The sequence below is a fragment of the Dasypus novemcinctus genome, chromosome 17, assembly GCF_030445035.2.
Source record: "Dasypus novemcinctus isolate mDasNov1 chromosome 17, mDasNov1.1.hap2, whole genome shotgun sequence".
NCBI classification, from domain to species: domain Eukaryota; kingdom Metazoa; phylum Chordata; class Mammalia; order Cingulata; family Dasypodidae; genus Dasypus; species Dasypus novemcinctus.
In genome coordinates, this window is record NC_080689.1 from 14,932,983 (window position 1) to 14,952,019 (window position 19,037).

Below are 19,037 nucleotides of genomic sequence, written 5' to 3' on the forward strand. Positions count from 1 at the left end.
TGGTAACAAATGTTTCACAACAGTGCAAGGGGTTGGTGGGGAGGAGATGTGTGGGAATCTTGTACGATGATAGGCATGCTTGTTTCATAAATTTACAAATTCTATACACTTATTGTTTATGTATGTTCATGTATGAATGATATACTTCAATAATATTTTATTTGAAAAATAGTTACAAATATAATCCAACAGCAATTAAAAGAATTAATATACATTATGATCAGGTGGGTTTTATCCTGGATATGTAAGGGTGGTTCAAGAGAATCAATTAATATGATATATCACATTAACAGAATTTTAAAAACCACATGATCATCTCAATTCATGGAGAAAAGACATTTCACAAAATCCAGCATAAGCACTTGGAAAAGTAGGAATAGAAGGAAACTTCCTCAACATGATAAAGGGCATGTATGAAAAACCCATGGCTAACATCATATTCAGTGGTGAAAGACTGAGAGCTTTCCCTCTAAGATCTGGAACAAGACAATGATACCCACTGTCATCACTGTTATTCAACACTGTTCTCCAAATTTTAACCAGAGCAGTTAGGCAAGAAAAAGAAATCAAAGGCATCCAAACTGGAAAGGAGGAAGTGCAACTTTCACTATTTACAGAAGACATGATCCTATATATAGAAAGACCCTAAAAATCTACAACAAAGCTATTGAGCTAATAAACATATTCAGCAAAGTGGCAGAATACAAGATCAACATGCAAAAATCAGTAGTGTTTCCATATACTAGTAATAAGCAATCTGAGAAGGAAATCAAGGGAAAAATACCCAATTACATCAGCATCTCAAAGAATTAAATACCTAGGAATAAATTTAACAAAGCATGTAAAGAACATACTCAGAAAACTACAAAACTTTGCTAAAAGAAATCAAAGAAGATCTAAATAAATGGAATGTCCTTCCATGGTCATGGACTGGAAGACTAAATTGTTAAAATGTCAGTTCTGAGGGGGGAAAGGGGAGTGGATGTTGGGTACGTAAGGGAATCCCCTATATTTCACATGTGACTTTACTGTGACCTAAAACTTTTTGAAAGAAAGAAAAAAAAAAGGAAGACACTGGGGAGAAAACTGAAGAAAATCCCACTGTATATACAGGATAACAGATTACAGTGATGAAAGGAAAAACATTTTTAAAAATTTAAAAATATTTTTCATTATTTTTTTAAGATCTCAATTTTCTATAACTTCATTTTAGATTCAGTTTTTCTAAATTATTATGTATTTTGTTTCTTATGTTTAAAGCTATCACTATTATTTCGTTTTCCTAATAATTGTATTTGGCAATATTCTGGGCTTCATTTTTGAAGAAGTTTTGGACCACAGAAGGGTTACAACTATGGTAGGGGAGGATCATTGGTGTGGGGTGTCAGTGATGGGGGATACATGGGAGGAAGTTCACCTGGGCATATATGTAAGGTACATAAATGTGTTCAAGTGTTCATGGGGCATTGCCACAGTGGGTAGAGAGTCACACAACTGAAAGAATATTGAATTCCCATCCTGGGGAGCTCTGCCACATTCTCTAATGGAACAGCAACAGTCACCCAAGTACAGGGGCAATGACTAGTGCCCATTGATGGGCCCTTGATATTTATGACTATCCTTATGAGCCTTTGTTCTTCAAGATGCAACGTAGCCTAGTGTTTATGGTGCCAAAGAGTTACTTCTGGAGAGTCTCCCTATTGCTCAAATGTGGCCTCTCTCTGAGCCAAACTCAGCATATAAATGCATTACCTTCCCCCAGTGTGAGACATGACTCCAGGGGATGAGCCTCCCTGGCACTGAAGGATTACTACCAAACACCAATGAGTAATGCAACTGGAAAAAGACCTTGAATAAAAGGAGGGAAAGATTAAGACTAATGAGTTTATATGGTTAAGAGATTTCAAAATGAGTCATGAGGTCTTCCCAGAGGTACACTTATGCACGTTTCTGCAGGCTCTCACAGACTGCCAAAGTAGCCACTACCCCAAATAGTTGGGCTCCTGAGGGCTCTGGAGACACCCAGGTCCTATGGTTGTGGCAGATAGCTCTGGAGGTTGGTGTCTTGCCAGTGGGCCCTACTTGGAGTTTGTGCTCCCTAGTGTGACAGAGTTGGACTCAGATGTGACTTCTCTACACATGCCTCTTCTGTCCCCTTCATTTGAACCTATAGTTGGTGCTGGAGTTGGTAGTTATACATCAAGAGACTTGAATTGCGGCGGCTTGCTCGGTCGGTAGAGGTGGGGTCTGGCTGCGGACGAGGGGTCGGTCCAGCTTTGGACGAGGGGTCAGTCCCGCTTGGGACGAGGGGTCGGTCCGGCAGCAGACGAGGGGTCGGTATCACAGGGGTTGCGTGGTTTGGCTGACGGGGTCATCCGGCGAAGCCGGCGACGAAGGGGTCGCCCGGAGAAGCAGGCGACGAACTGGGGACAAGGGAGGCCAGGCCCTTGTCGGGGGCTCTCAGGACTGGAGGGCGCACGGCAGAAAAACTACCGCGGAGACAAGGTAAACACGCAAGTCCACTTTATTGAGGGAGAGGCAACAGTTTTATAGGGGCTGGGGAAGGCTGATTGGTCGAAGCCACGCCGTGTTCTGATTGGTTGCCGGAGAAAGGTCGGTGGGAGGTACTGGACGGGGGAGGGGTGGTGATTAGGGATTGGCTGTCGCTGTTGCTGGGGGAAGGGGCAGGGTTTAGGGATTGGTGGCTGCTGTTGCTGGGGTAGAGGGCAGACTTGAGTTTCCCGCCCACGCCTGGCTGTTGCTGCTGTTGGGGGGAGGGAAAAGGGCAGACTGGATTTTTCCGCCCACGCCTGGCTGTTGCTGCTGTCGGGGGAGGGGAAAAGGGCAGACTGGAATTTTCCGCCCTGCGCCTGCGCAGGGAGAAAGAAGAAGAAGGGTGCCGCCCCACAGGCATCATGTGGCGCCATCCGGGAGGAGGGGCGGCCGCGGAAGCATGGCTGCCGAGAAGGGGAGACCCGAGGGCACTCTGCGCCCATGCCGAGCTCCCTTCAGGGGTGGCGGGGAGTCCGACCAGCCACCCTATTATGGGGGCAGTGGCTTGGCCTGCCGCGGCTGCTCCCCCGCCAGGCCAGCAAACCACACTTCAGCCCGAGGGGTGACCGCATTGAATTTCTGGGTTATCCATGTGCCAGCTGGGCCCTGAGTGTCCGTGGAGTTGCAGCACCTACTCTCCAGTTCATTGGACTCACCCAGGACAATTGACAAGGAGGTGAGGATGGACAACCACCACACCAAGGAACTGAGTCTTCAACTGCAAACAAGAGAGTCCCATCCATCAGCTATATGGGACTGAGTCCCCCTCTCAATTAGAGGTGGAGTGTAAATCACCATCCCAGAATGCTCAGGATTGGGGAATAAAATATGAACTTGAGTGGATTTACTGGTAATCTACTATAGAATTATTGTGATTCTAGCAATGGAAGAAATTATATCATTGATGTGGAGACACTGGCCACTGGAGGTGCCTAAGTGAGGGAGAGGGACGAAGAGGTGTAATATGGGGGCATTTTCAGGACTTAGAATTGTCCTGAGAGATATTGCAACAATAGGTATGAGTCATTATATATATAGCCATAACCTACAGAATTGAGTGGGAAAGAGTGTAGACTACAATGTAAATTATAATCCATGCTTTGTGGCAAGGTTCCAAAATGTGTTTATCAATTGCAATGAATGTACCACACCAATGAAAGAAGTTGTTAATGTGGGGAAAGGTGGGAGGTGTGGGAAGTGGGGGATATAGAAATTCCTTATTTTTTCATGTAACATTTTACATAATCTAAGTATCTTTTAAAAATAAATAAAAAATAGATATTGACATTTTAAAAATGTCAATTCTACCCAAAATGATTTGTAGATTCAATGTAACCCCAATCAAAATTCCAACAGACCTCTAGTTCACACCATATAAAAAAATTAACTCAAAATAGATCAAAGACCTAAACATAAGAACTAGGATTATAAAATTCCTAGAAGAAAATGTAGGGAAGTATATTCTGGATTTTGTGTTAGGCAATGAACTATAAAACTTCTAGAAGAAAATGTAGGGAAATACCTGTAGCATCTTGTGTTAGGCAATACCCAAAGCACAAGCAACAAAAGAAAAAGTAAATAAATGAGAACTCATCAAAATTTAAAACTTTTGTGCATCAAAGGACTTCATCACAAAAGTGAAAAGACAGCATACTCAATGGGAGAAAATATTTGGAAACCACATACCCAGTAAGGGTTTAATATCCAGAATATATAAGGAAATCCTACAGCTTTTTAATTGAGCAAATTAAAAATGGGCAAAAGACCTGAATAGACATTTCTCCAAAGAGGATATACAAGTGACTAAAAATCACATGAAAAGATGTTCATCATTAGCTATTAGTGAAATGCAAACCAAAACCACAATGAGATACCATTTCACATCCACTAGAATGCTACTATTAAATAAACAACAGAGAATTACATGTGTTAGAGAGAATGTGGAGAAACAGGAACACTCATTCATTGCTGGTGGGAATATAAAATGGTGCAGCCACTGTGGAAGGCAGTTTGACAGTTCCTCACAAAGTTAAGTATAGAATTACAATATGGCCCAGTAATTCTTCTACTAGGTATATACCCCAAAGATTTGAAAGCAGGGACTTGAACAGATATTTGCACACCAATGATAATAACATTAGTCACAATTGTCAAAGGATGGAAGCAACCCAAGTGTCCACCAACCAATGAATGGATAAACAAAATGTAGTATATACATACAATGGAATATTATTCAGCCAGGAAAATGAATGAAGTCCTGATAAATGTGACATGAAAGAACCTTGGAGACATTACACTGAGTGAAGCCAGACATAAAAGGACAAATATTTTATAATCTCACTGATATGAAATTAGAATAAGCAAACTTGTACATTTGGATCTAGGATATAGGGTACCATGGACTAGGTTGTGGGTAGGAAATGGGGAGTTAATGCTTAATTTGTACAGAATTCTATTTCGGTTGATTGTAAAGTTTTAAAAGTGGATGGTGGTGATGGTAGCACAATATTGTGAGTGTAATTAACAGCACTGAGTTATATATTTGAATGCAGTTAGCAAGGGGGGAAATTTTGGTTGTATGTATCTTTTTAAAAATTTTATTTCTCTCCCCTCCCCTCCGGTTGTCTGTTTTCTGTGTCTATTTGCTGTGTCTTCTTTGTCCACTTCTGTTGTTTACAGTGGCATGGGAATCTGTTTCTTTTTGTTGCGTCATCTTGTTGTGTCAGTTCTCCGTGTGTGCGGCGCCATTCCTGGGCAGGCTGCACTTTCTTTCGCGCTGGGTGGCTCTCCTTACGGGGCACACTCCTTGCGTGTGTGGCTCCCCTATGCGGGGGACACCCCTGCGTGGCACTGCACTCCTTGCACGCATCAGCACTGCTCATGGGCCAGCTCCATACGGGTCAAGGAGGACCAGGGTTTGAACCGTGGACCTCCCATGTGGTAGGCGGATGCCCTAACCACTGGGCCAAGTCCACTTCCCGTATGCATCTTACTAGAATAAAAATTAAAAGAGAAAACAGACTAAGGGAGCTAGATGTGGCTCAGTGGTTGACCGCCTGCTTCCCATGTAGGAGTTCAATCCTCAGTACCTCCTTAATAAAACAAAACTAACAAAACAAAAAAACCCCATAGGACTGTACAACACAGTGAACCCTATTTTAAACAATGGACTGTAGTTAACAATACAATTATAAAAATGTTCTTTCATAAATTGTAACAAGTACACTACACCAATGCAAGGTGTTAATAATATAATGGCATATGGGGAAAAAATACACCCTAATGTAAACAATGAACTATAGTAAACAGCACAATTTTAATATTCTTTCATCAATTGTAACAAAGGTACCACACTAATACAAAGTGTTAACAATAAGGGGGTGTACGGGAACACTGTGTTTTTTACATCATTTTTTTGTAAACCTACTTCTATAATTAAAAAAAAAAATTCTTTAAATTCTAAGAATTCCAAGTGACGGTGAAGATAAACAGCTCTCAGGCATTGCTGATGGGAATGTAAAAATGATACAACCACTCTGGAAAATCTGCCAGTTTCTTATAAAGTTAAACATATACCCACCATGGAACCCAAGAATCTCAGCAAAGTTTTCCTTAAAGGACCAGATAGTAAATACTTTAGGCCTGCAAGCCATCGTTCTCTGTCAAAACCATTCAACCCTGTTACTGTGGTGCAAAAGTAGCCATAGAAAATATGTAAACAAAATAAGTATGGCTGTGTCCCAATAAAACTATATTTGCAAAAACAGATGGCCAGCCCACAGGCCATAGTTTTGCTGACTGTTGCCCTAGAAAAACAAAAACTTGTGTTCATTGAAAAACATGCATGAGTGTTTATAACAGCTCTAGTCATAACCAACAAAAAGTGTCAACCTCCCAAATGTCTTGCTATTGGTAAATGGATAAACTGTGGTATGTCCATACAACGGAATATACTCAGCAATGAAGAAGACTATTGAGACATGCAACAAATTGGATGAATTTCAAAGGTAATTTACTGAGTAAAAGAAGTCACTCTCAAAAGGTTAACTACTATATGATCCATTTAGATGACATTCTTGAAGAGACAAAACTATTGTGTGGAGGGTATGACTATATAGGGAAAAAACAAAAGAGTTTTGGATGATAGAATTGCTTTATATCCTGATTGTGGTATTATATACAAGAATCTATACATGTCATAAAAGTCAGAGAACTATATATATCTAAAAATTGGCTTGTTTCTACATGATTATTTACTAAAAATACCAATATATGTTCTACTAGAAAAGTAATCAACATTTTATGACTCCATTTCCTTACCACCTAATTCAGGGGTTCTTAACCTTTTTTGTTCCACAGAGCCCTTTGCCAGTCAGGTGAAAACCAGACCCCTTTACTAAGTCCACACTTTACTGTGTATTATTTAATATATCACATCCGCACAAAGACATCCCCACAAGAATAACGTTTTTTTTGAATTTCAATTCAGGTTCACAGATCCCTTGTTAAGAACCCTTGAGTCCTAATCCATCCTTAATATGGGTAGTCTGGGTTTTGACTGTACTACTTCTTTCAAAAGTGAACCTTTAGGAACCAAGTGAAAAAAGTTTTTCTGTTATCATTCCTGATCTTTTTCTAGCATTTGATACTGTTGATTATGCTTTCCTTAAAGCTCAACTTTTTAGCTTCTGGAATGCTGTACTATTTGGATTTTCCTTTAGCCACTTTGACTGCTTATAGTTAGTATCCTGTTTTCCTTTTTTTAGTTTAATGTCTTAACAACCATAAATATATACAGCTGTGGTATTCAACACATTAGTCATATGTGGCTATTGAGCACTTGAAGAGTAATGTGACTGAGCAACTGAATTTTTAATTTTAATTAATTTAAAATTTAAAAACCAATATTTATTGGAAGACTTTGAAGTATGTTTGGAACAACTTGAGTATGTGAATCTATTCTTTAAATTCTAAATTTTATGAAATAGCAGTACAGACCAAGCATTACTTATGAAAATTTAGTGTACAATTTGAGAGGTACTGCAAATGTAGAATACACACCAGATTTTGAAGACTTAGTCCAAAAAAAGTATAAAATAGTTCATGAATAATGTGTATATATTAGCTATATGTTGAAATTGTTTTGAATATATTAGGTTGAATAAAAGATTATTAATTTCTCCTATTCCATTTTTTAAAATGTGGCTACTAGAGCATTTTACATTACATATGTAGTAGTTTGATATGGTTATGGATTCCAAAAATAGATATTGGATTATGTTTGTAATCTGGTCTGTACCTGGGTGTGACTTAAGTTATCAATAGGGCTTTGATTGGGCCATGTTATTAGGGCATTAAGTCCCCACCCCTTAGTGGGTGGGGACTCTGGCAAAGGACAGAGTTGAGGGTTTTTGATGTTGGAGTTTGATGCTGAAGCCTTAACCTGGAGCCCCAGGAAGTAAGCTCACAGAGGGAAGAGAAGCAAGCCCCAGGAAGAGAGGAACACTAAGCCAAGGAAGAAGCAAGCCGTAGGAAGAGAGGAACCCTGAACCCAGAGAGAAGCAAAACCCTAGAAGGGAGAAACCCAGGAAGCCAGAACCCTTGCAGATGTTGGCAGTCATCTTGCTTCAACCCGTGAAAATAAAGACTTTGGTGAGGGAAGTAACGTATGCTTTATGGCTTGATATCTGTAGGCTCCTACCCCAAATAAATATCCTTTATAAAAACCAACCAATTTCTGGTAATTTGTATCAGCATTCCTTTGGCTGACTAATACAACATACTAGGTCACATTATATTTCTATTAGACATCACTGATAGAGGGGTTACATTTCCCACAAAAACATGTATGTCATACAGACACAAACATATATTCATATGTATTTGTATATATAATATTCCCTAATTTACAGTTTGTGTAAATATTTCCTCAGGCAGGATTGTGCTATTGTATGAGAGCTTCCTCAGTTGATATGTCAAAGAGCCATTTCTAAAAGTCAAAGGCAGTTTAAGTCGTATGGACACCAAGAGCAGAATGTGCAAAAGCTTCTATATTCAGCGATGCAGTCGAAGTAGAAGTTTAAAATGAAAGCAACTTAATTATGCCTAAGTACAAAAGATAGTGTCAGTGGTAATTTACAGTTGTTTGGTTTGTTTCTGAGGTTCTTTATGAACATTTTAACCTCATCAAATCTACTAAGAGCAAAAGTCATGAGAATATTGAAAAGTGCTACCTAGTAAGCGCAAATATAGGATCCCTATAGAATCACACAGATTGGGAGTGCTAAGGAAAAGACAGAATGAATTGACAGTATGAATGTACCTGAAGAAGAAAGGAATCATATGATATATGAAAGGTACTGTGTCTATTCAATGGACGATAATCAGCAATACGATAGAGGTACTTCAAGTGGAAAAACTTGAGTTTGATCAGCGTCAATTTTGGATGCCTATTAGTTCAACGTTAATTCAGAAGTCAAGTCCTCAGAAGACTAATCAGGTAAAATTGCTGCTGATGAAAAATGTCACAATGGATTTATAACTCATTCAAATTGATGCGCAGCATTAACATGAGAATGGAGCAATCCTGCTGCTAGAGTTCCTTGCAGAGAGCATTACAACCAGGTGTGTAATTTGGAGGTAAGGACCAGGTTTTGAGGGAACTGGTCTATTTGGGGAAAGATGCTGACTAGATTAGACACCATCAAAAAAGTGCCTACTTTTAAAGCCCAAAAGGACAGATTCATTACTTCTATTTGATGGAAACTGAGATTTTGAAGCTTAATAAACCTACTTATTGACGGTTCCTTCTTTGGCCCATTTCTTTTCAGTATATTCAAATTAAACAGATTAATGGTCCTAATTTTACTTGGTGAGTATGCTTGGGGAAGTTCTTTCCTGCTTACTCCTTTGGTTTTCTAATCTCCAACACTGAAGATAATAATGAATAATAGTATCCCTCACAAAGTTGCTGGGAGGATTTAAGTAAGTTAATACAAGTGAAGTGCTAAGAAAAGGGTTTGGAACAGAATGCTTACTTGTTAGCTATGGCTATTACTAACACTCTTTCCAAGGCAAACTCATGCTTAAAACTATCACTTGAGATTTATGACTTCAAAGCCATGAACCACATCCACCCCACACCTTTCTCCCACCATTTCCTTTACATACCAGACATCTTCAACAGAACATATAACTGGCATCTCAAGTGAAATAAATCAAGAACCATCTCAAAGCAGATTCTCTTTACATGTTACTTCTTTTAACACACCTCGGTCAGACTGGAATCCTCCCAACAATTTTTTTTTCCTTTTCTCTTAGGTGTACCCAATATGAAGAAAATAAAACAAAACAAAATGTTTTTCCTTCTTCATAAAATGTAAAACTTGCTCGTTGTAGAAACTTTGGAAAATATGGAAAAATCAAAAGGGATAAAAATTACCCTGTGCCAAATCGCCAGTTAAAAATTTCAACACATCTCATGTTTGATATTTTCCCACACAATTAAGACCCCACTGTGTTCAAAAACATCATATTTTTAAACTAAAAATGTCGTCACCACTGAAAACATGTGTTAAACTAAGATTTTAAAATTCAAATTCCAAAAGTATACATTGTTGGAGACTTGGACTATACAGGAGATTTAGTATCGTGAAATTATTACTGTAAACATTTTAATAAATACTGTTCTGCTACTGAAATGTATGTGTGTGTGTAGATTTAGGGAACTATAAACAATTTGAAATATCCAAAACAAAGTATTTGTAGCCTACCTTTCAATTATGCACTTTAAAAATTTCTCATATGTACTTTTAAAAAGCAAGATTTTTAATATCTATGCTTCGTATTCAAAGGGGTCCAACATAAAAGGTTTCTCCAACTGACAAGCTCACCAAAATGGCCTGAGCGCTCCTTCCTTCTACAGAAATGTGTACATAATTAAGAATAAACGAACAACAAAAAAGTAGAAGAAACGAACAAACTTTTAAAAACTCTGGTAAAATGTTATCTAGTTGATTTAGTTACTATTCCTTGGATCATTCGTGGTATTGAAGTTCTTCTCATTCCTCATCCGCCGGAAGTCCTGACGGAGAAAGCCCAAGTCTGAAATTGGCTAACGAAGAGCTGTGTGCAAAAAACCCGGAGCAATCGCGTCGCTAGAACCAGGCGCAGCAATATTCCTGAGACAGACCATGGGCCGAGACCGGCGGTTCGCGGGCGGGGGCCGGCGAGGCGCGTCGCCGCAACGCGCCGCGGTCTTCGACGTGGCGCACAGTGCTGATGCAACACGCACATACGTCGTGCCGCTCCTCAGTCAGCGACGGCGCTGCGTCACGGGCTTTTAGGCGCTTTGCTCCGGGAGACGGGTAGTCGCTGTGGGTCTCAGCGTCGGCCTCCCGCGTACTGGGAGTCAGGAGGTCGGCGCGATGAGGCGCAGCAAGGCTGACGTGGAGCGGTACATCGCTTCGGTGCAGGGCTCCGCTCCGTCGTCCCGAGAGGTGAGCGGGTTGTGGAGAGAGAGCTGGCCTCTGGCCCTGCGTCAGCTGGGGCCCCGCGCTGGCGCCAGCGTAATGGCTCCCTGCCGGCCGCTGCGCTTAGCTGGTTCGGTTGAGGCGCTAGTCGGCTCGCGCGGTCCCTTGTGTTGCGTGGCGCTCGCTTGCGTGCGGGGCGGGGGAGGCGCGTGTGGGAGGGGCGCAGAGCCCCGGGACAGCGCGCACGGGGCGCAGAGGCAGGCGAGCTGCCGTTGGCATCGGAGCTTCCTCTTCCCTCTGGCCGACATATCTCGAGGGCCCGGCAGGCTCGGGTTTCCTCGGCCGCTCGCGCGTCGCGTCCACCCCTCGGCGACAGTGGCCTGGGTTTCCAAGGTTGGACGCTTTTCGGCTCCGGGTTGGCATCCCGGGTGCCTCAGCCGGTGGGATTCTTCCTGTCTGCTGTACCATTACCCCGCTACAGCGGAGGCGTCACTTCCCATGCTTGGAAGTGGAACTCAGCGCGTACTGACGCACTCCAGGGTGGGCTTTTACCGCTGAGACAGGTGATCATCGTCCTCTAACAGACCGGAACAGGGGCAGCCACACTGACAACTGCTTGACATACAGCGTAAATGACTCTGGAAGTTCCTTGATTTGAGGTGTCCATTACTGTTATAAGTGTACTCCTCACTTCTTCCACTCCCCCATCCCGAATCTTTGGAAGAGTCTTTTCTTTGCTCCTCACTACCTTTTTTTGTTTTAAATGATCGGAATTTCGAGAATTCTAAATTTCTTACAGGATGTTATTACTATGGACTAACATTTTAAACCCATTTCCTCAATATGCTTTTAGAGTAATTTTTCTTATTTTAAGATAATGCCCTAGATATATTTCGGATTCAACGTGGCTTTAGGGATTAGATGTGCAGAGTGAAGAAAAAGGTATTAAGTGTGGGCATCCACAGGATCTGGAGTCAGTTTGGGTTGAATCACAGCTCAACTTTTTTAAGATGTGGGGTTTGGACAAGTTTAACTGTTTTTCTCTTAATAAAAATGGAGTTGTAACTGATAGGATTAGATAGGATGGTCCATATTAAACATTTAGGATAATGCTCGGCATGTAGAAGGGCTAAATAAGAGGTATAATTCATTTTTATTGTTGATGTTAAAAGGATATTCATTCAAGGTCTGCTCTGGGCAAGAACCTATAAGAATAAAGATCTATTAAGAAGCTAAAAAAAACAAGAAAACTCACGAATGAATATAGTAGCAATATGATTGTCTTTTACCATGTCCTAGGCATTTATCTTATTTAGTGTTCCAAAAACCCTGCAGATAATAAGACCTGGAGATACTTGCCTGGTGTCTCATAGTTTTCTCAGCAGGATTTTGGCAGTGGGTCTGATTTAGTTTAATTTCTTTTAGGATCAGTGGATTAGGTTCTATCCTGCTCCTCAGGAGGGGAGAAATAAGTACCTCTCTACAGATTATTTCAAACTTATTTCAAACTGCTGTCATAGTCATAAATTTAAGTGCGGTATCAGAGTCTTGAAGAACTAAGGGTTTCTTTCTTTACCCCCTGAAATTGATATGACTCTTTTTAAAAGCAAGTTTAGAAATGTCATCACATTGTCAGTGGGGACCCTGGTTCCCAAAAACCTGCTGGTCTGGAGAGATGTTAGAAGAGCATAGAGAATGTTCTTTCAACTCCCTAGCTTTTCTATCAAATAAAATAGGAGTGGGTCAAAGTTTTAGGATTGATTATTATGGCTACTTCTTTCTTACCCTTGAAAAGTATAATTTTTCCTTTTTTTAAAACCTTTTATTTTATTTTATTTATTTTTATCCCCTCCCCTTGCGACTTTTTTTTGCGTGCTGTCTCCTCTCTGTGTCCACCCGCCGTACGTTCCTCTCTGCCTGTATTTATTTTTCTCTTCCCCCTTGCTGCTTGTTTGCTGTCTGCTCTCTGTGTCCACCTGCTGTGGGCTCCTCCGTGTTCTTGCTTGTCTCCCTTCTTTTTGTTGTGTCACCTTGCTGAGACGGCCCTCTGTGGCATTTGTGGCTCTGGCAGTGCTCTGCAGCATTTGCGAGTGAGCCTGCCCCCAGAAGGAGGAGGCCCCGGGATGCAAACCAAGGGCCTCCCAGATGACAGTTAACAAAAATAATACAAACCCCATAAAGAGAACTTCAACATATCCTTACTCTCCAAATACCCTAATACATTTTGCCACATTTGACAAAAATGGAATTAATCACATTCACAATATTGCAGTACCCTTACCACATTACGTTACTAAAACTTCACTCAAACAGAAGCCCTAAAGCAGGGGTTCTTAACCTTTTTTACTCCACAGACACCCTTACCGAGTCCACACTACACTGTGTATTATTTAATAAATATATCACACCCACACCGACATGTCCTCACAAGAATGTTGTTTTTATGAATTTCAGTTCAGGCTCATGGACCCCTTGTTAAGAACCATTTCCCTAAACCCATTGTGCATTAACTTCCATTCTCCCTGTCTCCCGCCCATGGAAACCTGTATTTTAACTTCTTTTTCTAAAAGCTTGCATATTCTGATATTTTGTTTGTAGTTACCATAGGGCTTAAGTTTCACATCCTAAGGCTATAATAATTTTTTTTTTTGTTTTGATACCTACTTAACTTCAGTATTATACACTGTGTTATTATACCTCTCATTCCTTCCACCTTTATGTAGTTCTCATCACAAATTACACATTTATACATTGTGAGTCCAAAACACTTGGTTTCTCATTACATTTTTGCATTTGCCTTTTAGATCCTGTAGAAGTTACAAACAGTACTTGTATTTATATTTACCCATGTCATTACCCTAACCAGAGATCTTTATGTCTTTGTGTGACTTTGCTCTCTTGTCCTTTCCTTTCTGCCTGCATAATTCTATTTATCTTCTCTTGTAGGGCCCATCCTGCAGAGACAAACTGTCTCAGGTTTTTTTTTTTTTTTTTTTTTTTAAAGATTTATTTATTTATTTAATTTCCCCCCCTCCCCTGGTTGTCTGTTCTTGGTGTCTATTTGTTGCGTCTTGTTTCTTTGTCTGCTTTTGTTTCTTTGTCTGCTTCTGTTGTCGTCAGCGGCACGGGAAGTGTGGGCGGCGCCATTCCTGGGCAGGCTGCTCTTTCTTTTCACGCTGGGCGGCTCTCCTCACGGGCGCACTCCTTGCGCGTGGGGGCTCCCCCACGCGGGGGACACCCCTGCGTGGCACGGCACTCCTTGCGCGCATCAGCACTGCGCATGGCCAGCTCCACACGGGTCGAGGAGGCCCGGGGTTTGAACCGCGGACCTCCCATATGGTAGACGGACGCCCTAACCACTGGGCCAAAGTCCGTTTCCCTGTCTCAGGTTTTTTAATCTGGGAATGTCTTTATCTCTTTTTGAAAGACAGTTTTCCCTGATACAGAATTCTTGGATGGCAGTTTTTTGCTTTCAGTGCTTTAAATAAGTCATCCCATTGTCGTCTTGCCTCCATGGTTTCCTATGAGAAATCAGCATTTAATCTGAAACGTTCCTTCTCCCTGGAGGCTTTCGGAATTCTCTTTTCTTCTTTGGCATTCATTGGTTTAATTACAACATACCATGGTGTAGATCTTTTTAAGTTTATTCTGTTCAAAGTTCCTTGAGTGTCCTGGGGTTGTGTATATTTATCTTACATTAAATTTGGGGAGTTTTCAACCATTATTTATTTGAATAGTCTCTGCCCCCTTTTCTGAGATTCGCACTGTGTATATATATTGGTATGCTTGTATTCCTCAGGCTCTGTTTTTCTATTTTTTTTTTTTCCATTTATCTGTCTGTTCATACTGAATGCTTTCAATTTTCTTATCTTCAAGTTTGCAGATTCTTCTGCTGGCTCCAGTCCGTTGTTGAATCCTTCTAGGAAATATTTAATTTCTCTTACTGTGGTCTTTGGCTCTGTTTTCCTTTCCATAATTTCCATCCCTCTATTGATACTATCTTTGTGTTCAACTGTTATTTTCCTGATTTCCTTTAGTTTTCCATGTTTTCCTTTAGCTCTTTGAGTGTATTTGGGACCATTTTAGAAAAGTCTTTATCTCTTATGTCCCAGGTCTGGTCCTCCTCATTATTGGTGTCCAGTGCTATAATCTTCTTTTTTTGCCTGACCCATCATTCCTGTTTCTTTGTATGTTTTATAACCTTTTGTTGAAACCTGGACATTTTCATATTTTAATGTGTTGCTGAAATATAGACTAAGGTGATTGTTCCTTAAGCATGTATCTAGCTAATTTTATAACCAAGTTTTCCTTGAATTCCAGGAGCTAACAAAAAAAAAAGGGAAAAAAGAAAAGCCTTTTTCAGTCTTAGCAGATTCATATGTGCCAGTGCTTTGAAACTTCAGGGCTTGCCTAGACAGTGGATTGTATGAGAATAGCTACAGGCCTGCATAGTCCTTTCAGCAATGTCTTTTCTGGGGCATGGGTGCATGCCGCTAGGAATCCCTTCTTTTTTTTTTTTTTAATTTTTTTATTTTTTATTGACTTTGTAATAATATTACATTAAAAATATATATGTGAGGTCCCATTCAACCCCACCCCCCCACCCCCCCCCCCTCCCCACCCCCAACAACACTCGTTCCCATCATCATGACACATCCACTGGACTCGGTAAGTACATCTTTGGGCACCTCTGCACCTCATATACATTGGTTCACATCATGGCCCATACTCTCCTCCATTCCATCAAGTGGGCCCTGTGAGGATTTACAATGTCCGGTGATTACCTCTGAAGCACCATCCAGGGCAGCTCCATGTCCCGAAGACGCCTCCACCTCTCATCTCTTCCTGCCTTTCCCCATACCCTTTGTCCATTATGTCCACTTTTCCCAATCCAATGCCACCTCTTCTATGTGGACATTGGATTGGTTGTGTCCATTGCAAGGAATCCCTTCTTTACACGATTACAAATACCCCCTCTTCCCTGGGAAACATTTTCCTCAAGGTCGTTGGCACTGTACTAGATGTCCTGTAGCCAGCAATCCTTTGCCCCAGGTAGCACCACTTGACTGCTTTCCCACAGCATTCTGTAAGAACGCTTGCTTCGTGAGCTGCCTTCTACATGCGTGGTAAGTTCTGGGATGGCAAGTCCCTCAGTCAGATTGGGCCCGTTTACATATACTCAGTATGTGCCTAATAGCTACTTTGCTCCCTCTGGAACCTGGACCATGCTGGGATCAAGCTGGCTCTACACTGAGACGGGTGGGTGAGAATCCAGCCAGAGTGTCAGGAGATTCTCCTGCCTTTAAGAATCCTTTTTCTTGATTCAGTGTTTGCCCATTATTGCAATCCTTTAACTGTTTTCTGGAGTTCTGAAAAAGATGTTTCTGCCAGTTCTTATTGGTTGTTCAAAGATTCTTGGAAAGTGGATGTGGCTTAAGCGATTGGGTTCCCATCTACCATGTCTTTAAGTGTCATCTTATTTTATGCAACAACAGCAAACCAGTCAGATTGTGACGTGCGCTGAAAAGTGGATTTTATAACGTCGACTGGTGATGACCAGCTCAGCGGTTGGACCAAAAAGAAGCTCCAAAGCACTTATGTCGCAAAGCCAAACTTGCACCAAAAAATTGTATGGCCGCTGCATACAATTGTTGGTGTTTTGCTGCTGGTCTGATCCACTACAGCTTTCTGATGTAGGAGGAGGTCCAGGGTTCAATTCCTCGGGTCTCGTGGTGAAGGCAAACTGGCCCACATGGAATGCTGGCCCACGCAGAGTGCTGACCTGCGCAGTGTGCTGGCTCATGCAAGAGTGCAGGCCCACACAGGAATGTTGGCCCACATGGTCCAGAGCTGGCACAGCAAGATGATGCAACAAAAAGAGACACAGAGGAAAGACAATAAGAGACACTGCAGACCAGAGGGCTGAGGTGGTGGAAGAGATTATGTACCTCTCTCCCACTCCAGATGGTCCCAGGATTGGTTCCTAGTGCCCCCAAAGAGAAGACAAGCAGACACAGAAGAACACACGGTGAATGAACACAGAAAGCAGACAGTGAGGTCAAAACAATGAGGGGGGCAGAGAATTAATTAAATAAATGTTTTAAAAAGAAAGCTTCTTTGAGGGGATGGATCCCTGAAGCTTCTCTGCTGTTTTGATTAGGCCAGGAGTATTATTTGTCAGATATTTTTCTTCAAATGAGTTGCAACCCTTCACTGTAGACCTGGAAATTTCAGTCAACTATGGATTAGAAAGTGCATAACTTTGGGACATGTGAAACTATTATATAAGCTTAGGTCTGAGTGAAATGGCAAAGTTCAGTGTTTTTATGATAATGATAAGGTGAATACTTTTGTCTTTGAATTGCCTTTACTGTGCAGTGTTATTTTTCTTGGAGTAGTTAATTGCTTTATTTTGTTTGTTTAGTTTTCTATGATTTATTACTCTACCCAAGTTCAGCAGCTTAAGCTCTAATGTATGATCAGACAAATCACATACACTATCCATTTAAGTATATTTTTTAGCTTCCTTCCTGGAGAATTCTTGATCTTCCTGCTCCAATTTGCTCTGGTTTCTGTTTCTCTGCTACACAGCTGTCCTCCTAGGACTTCATTTTTTAATCACCTTGAGAACTTCCTTCACCTCTTTTCTATGTTAGATTCTCTCTTTCTAGTGTCTCATGTCCTCTTATTTCCTCTGTTTTGATGTAGCACAATCTTTCAGAAGGATTGGGTAAAAAAAAAATTTTTTTAATGATGTATGTCTGAAAAACATCTTTACCCAATGTAATTGATAGTTTGGTTATCGAATTCTAGGACTGAAATGAATTTTGCCTCAATTTTGAGACCACTGCTCTGTTTTCTACTAGCTTGTGATGTTGATAGATATCTGATGTGATTCTTGTTTTTGGTAGTGTATAGGTTTTCTATTAGGCTGGTGCAAAAGTGATTGCAGTTTTGCATTGTTGAAACTTGCCGTTTGATAATGGCATACATTCTTAAATGAGGTTATGTTATATATAATTTTAATGTGCATTTCTCGCTTTGTGTTTTTTTTTTCTTTCTAATAACTCATTGCTGTTTATATTTATTTTAGACTATGGAAGTGTTAGACAAAAAGCAAATTCAAATGATTTTTTTATTTGAGTTAAAAATGGGTCATAAAGCAGTGGAGACAACTTGCAACGTCAACAATGCATTTGGCTCAGGAACTGCTAATGAATGTACAATGCAGCGGTGGTTCAAGAAGTTTTGCAAGGGATACAAGAGCCTTGAAGATGAGGAGCCTAGTGGCCAGCCATCGGAAGTTGACAATGATCAATTGAGAGCGATCATCGAGCTGATCCTCTTAAACTACAAGAGAAGTTGCTGAGGAACTCAACATGGACCATTCTATGGTTGTTTGGCATTTGAAGCAAATTGGAAAGGTGAAAAAGTTGACTGAAAATTAAAAAAAATTGTCTTTAAGTGTCATCTTATTTTATGCAACAACAGCAAACCAGTCAGATTGTGATGTGCGCTGAAAAGTGGATTTTATAACGTCAACTGGTGATGACCAGCTCAGTGGTTGGACCAAAAAGAAGCTCCAAAGCACTTACGTCGCAAAGCCAAACTTGCACCAAAAAATTGTATGGCCACTGCATACAATTGTTGGTGGTTTGCTGCTGGTCTGATCCACTACAGCTTTCTGAATCCTGGCAAAACCATTACATCTGAGAAGTATGCTCAGCAAATCATTGTGATGCACTGAAAACTGCAACACCTGCAGCCGACACTGGTCAACAGAAGGGGCCCAGTTCTTTTCTATGACAACCCTCTACTGCATGGCGTACAACCAGCACTTCAAAAGTTGAATGAATTGGGCTATGAAGTTTTGCCTCATCTGCCTTATTCACCTCACCTCTCCAACTGACTACCACTTCTTCAGGCATCTTGACAACTTTTTGCAGGGAAAACACTTTCACAACCAGCAGGATGCAGAAAATGCATTCTAAGAGTTTGTTAAATCCCAAAGCA

The 19,037-nt window shown here is 41.0% G+C and overlaps 1 protein-coding gene across 7 annotated transcripts in view; it reads left to right on the top strand.

Moving 5' to 3' along the window:
* Positions 1 to 10,842: 10,842 nt before the first annotated feature.
* LOC101429037 (E3 SUMO-protein ligase RanBP2) overlaps positions 10,843 to 19,037 on the top strand; it is a 70,381-nt gene continuing 62,186 nt past the window's right edge. For 4 of the 7 annotated variants that reach the window (XM_058278313.2, XM_058278314.2, XM_058278316.2 and 1 more), the window contains exon 1: positions 10,843 to 11,051. In XM_058278313.2, coding sequence (XP_058134296.1) covers positions 10,980 to 11,051 — 72 coding nt within the window. In that variant the 5' untranslated portion in view covers positions 10,843 to 10,979. The remainder of the gene's footprint in view (positions 11,052 to 19,037) is intronic. The other 3 variants (XM_058278315.2, XM_058278317.2, XM_058278320.2) reach the window with 1 other exon arrangement.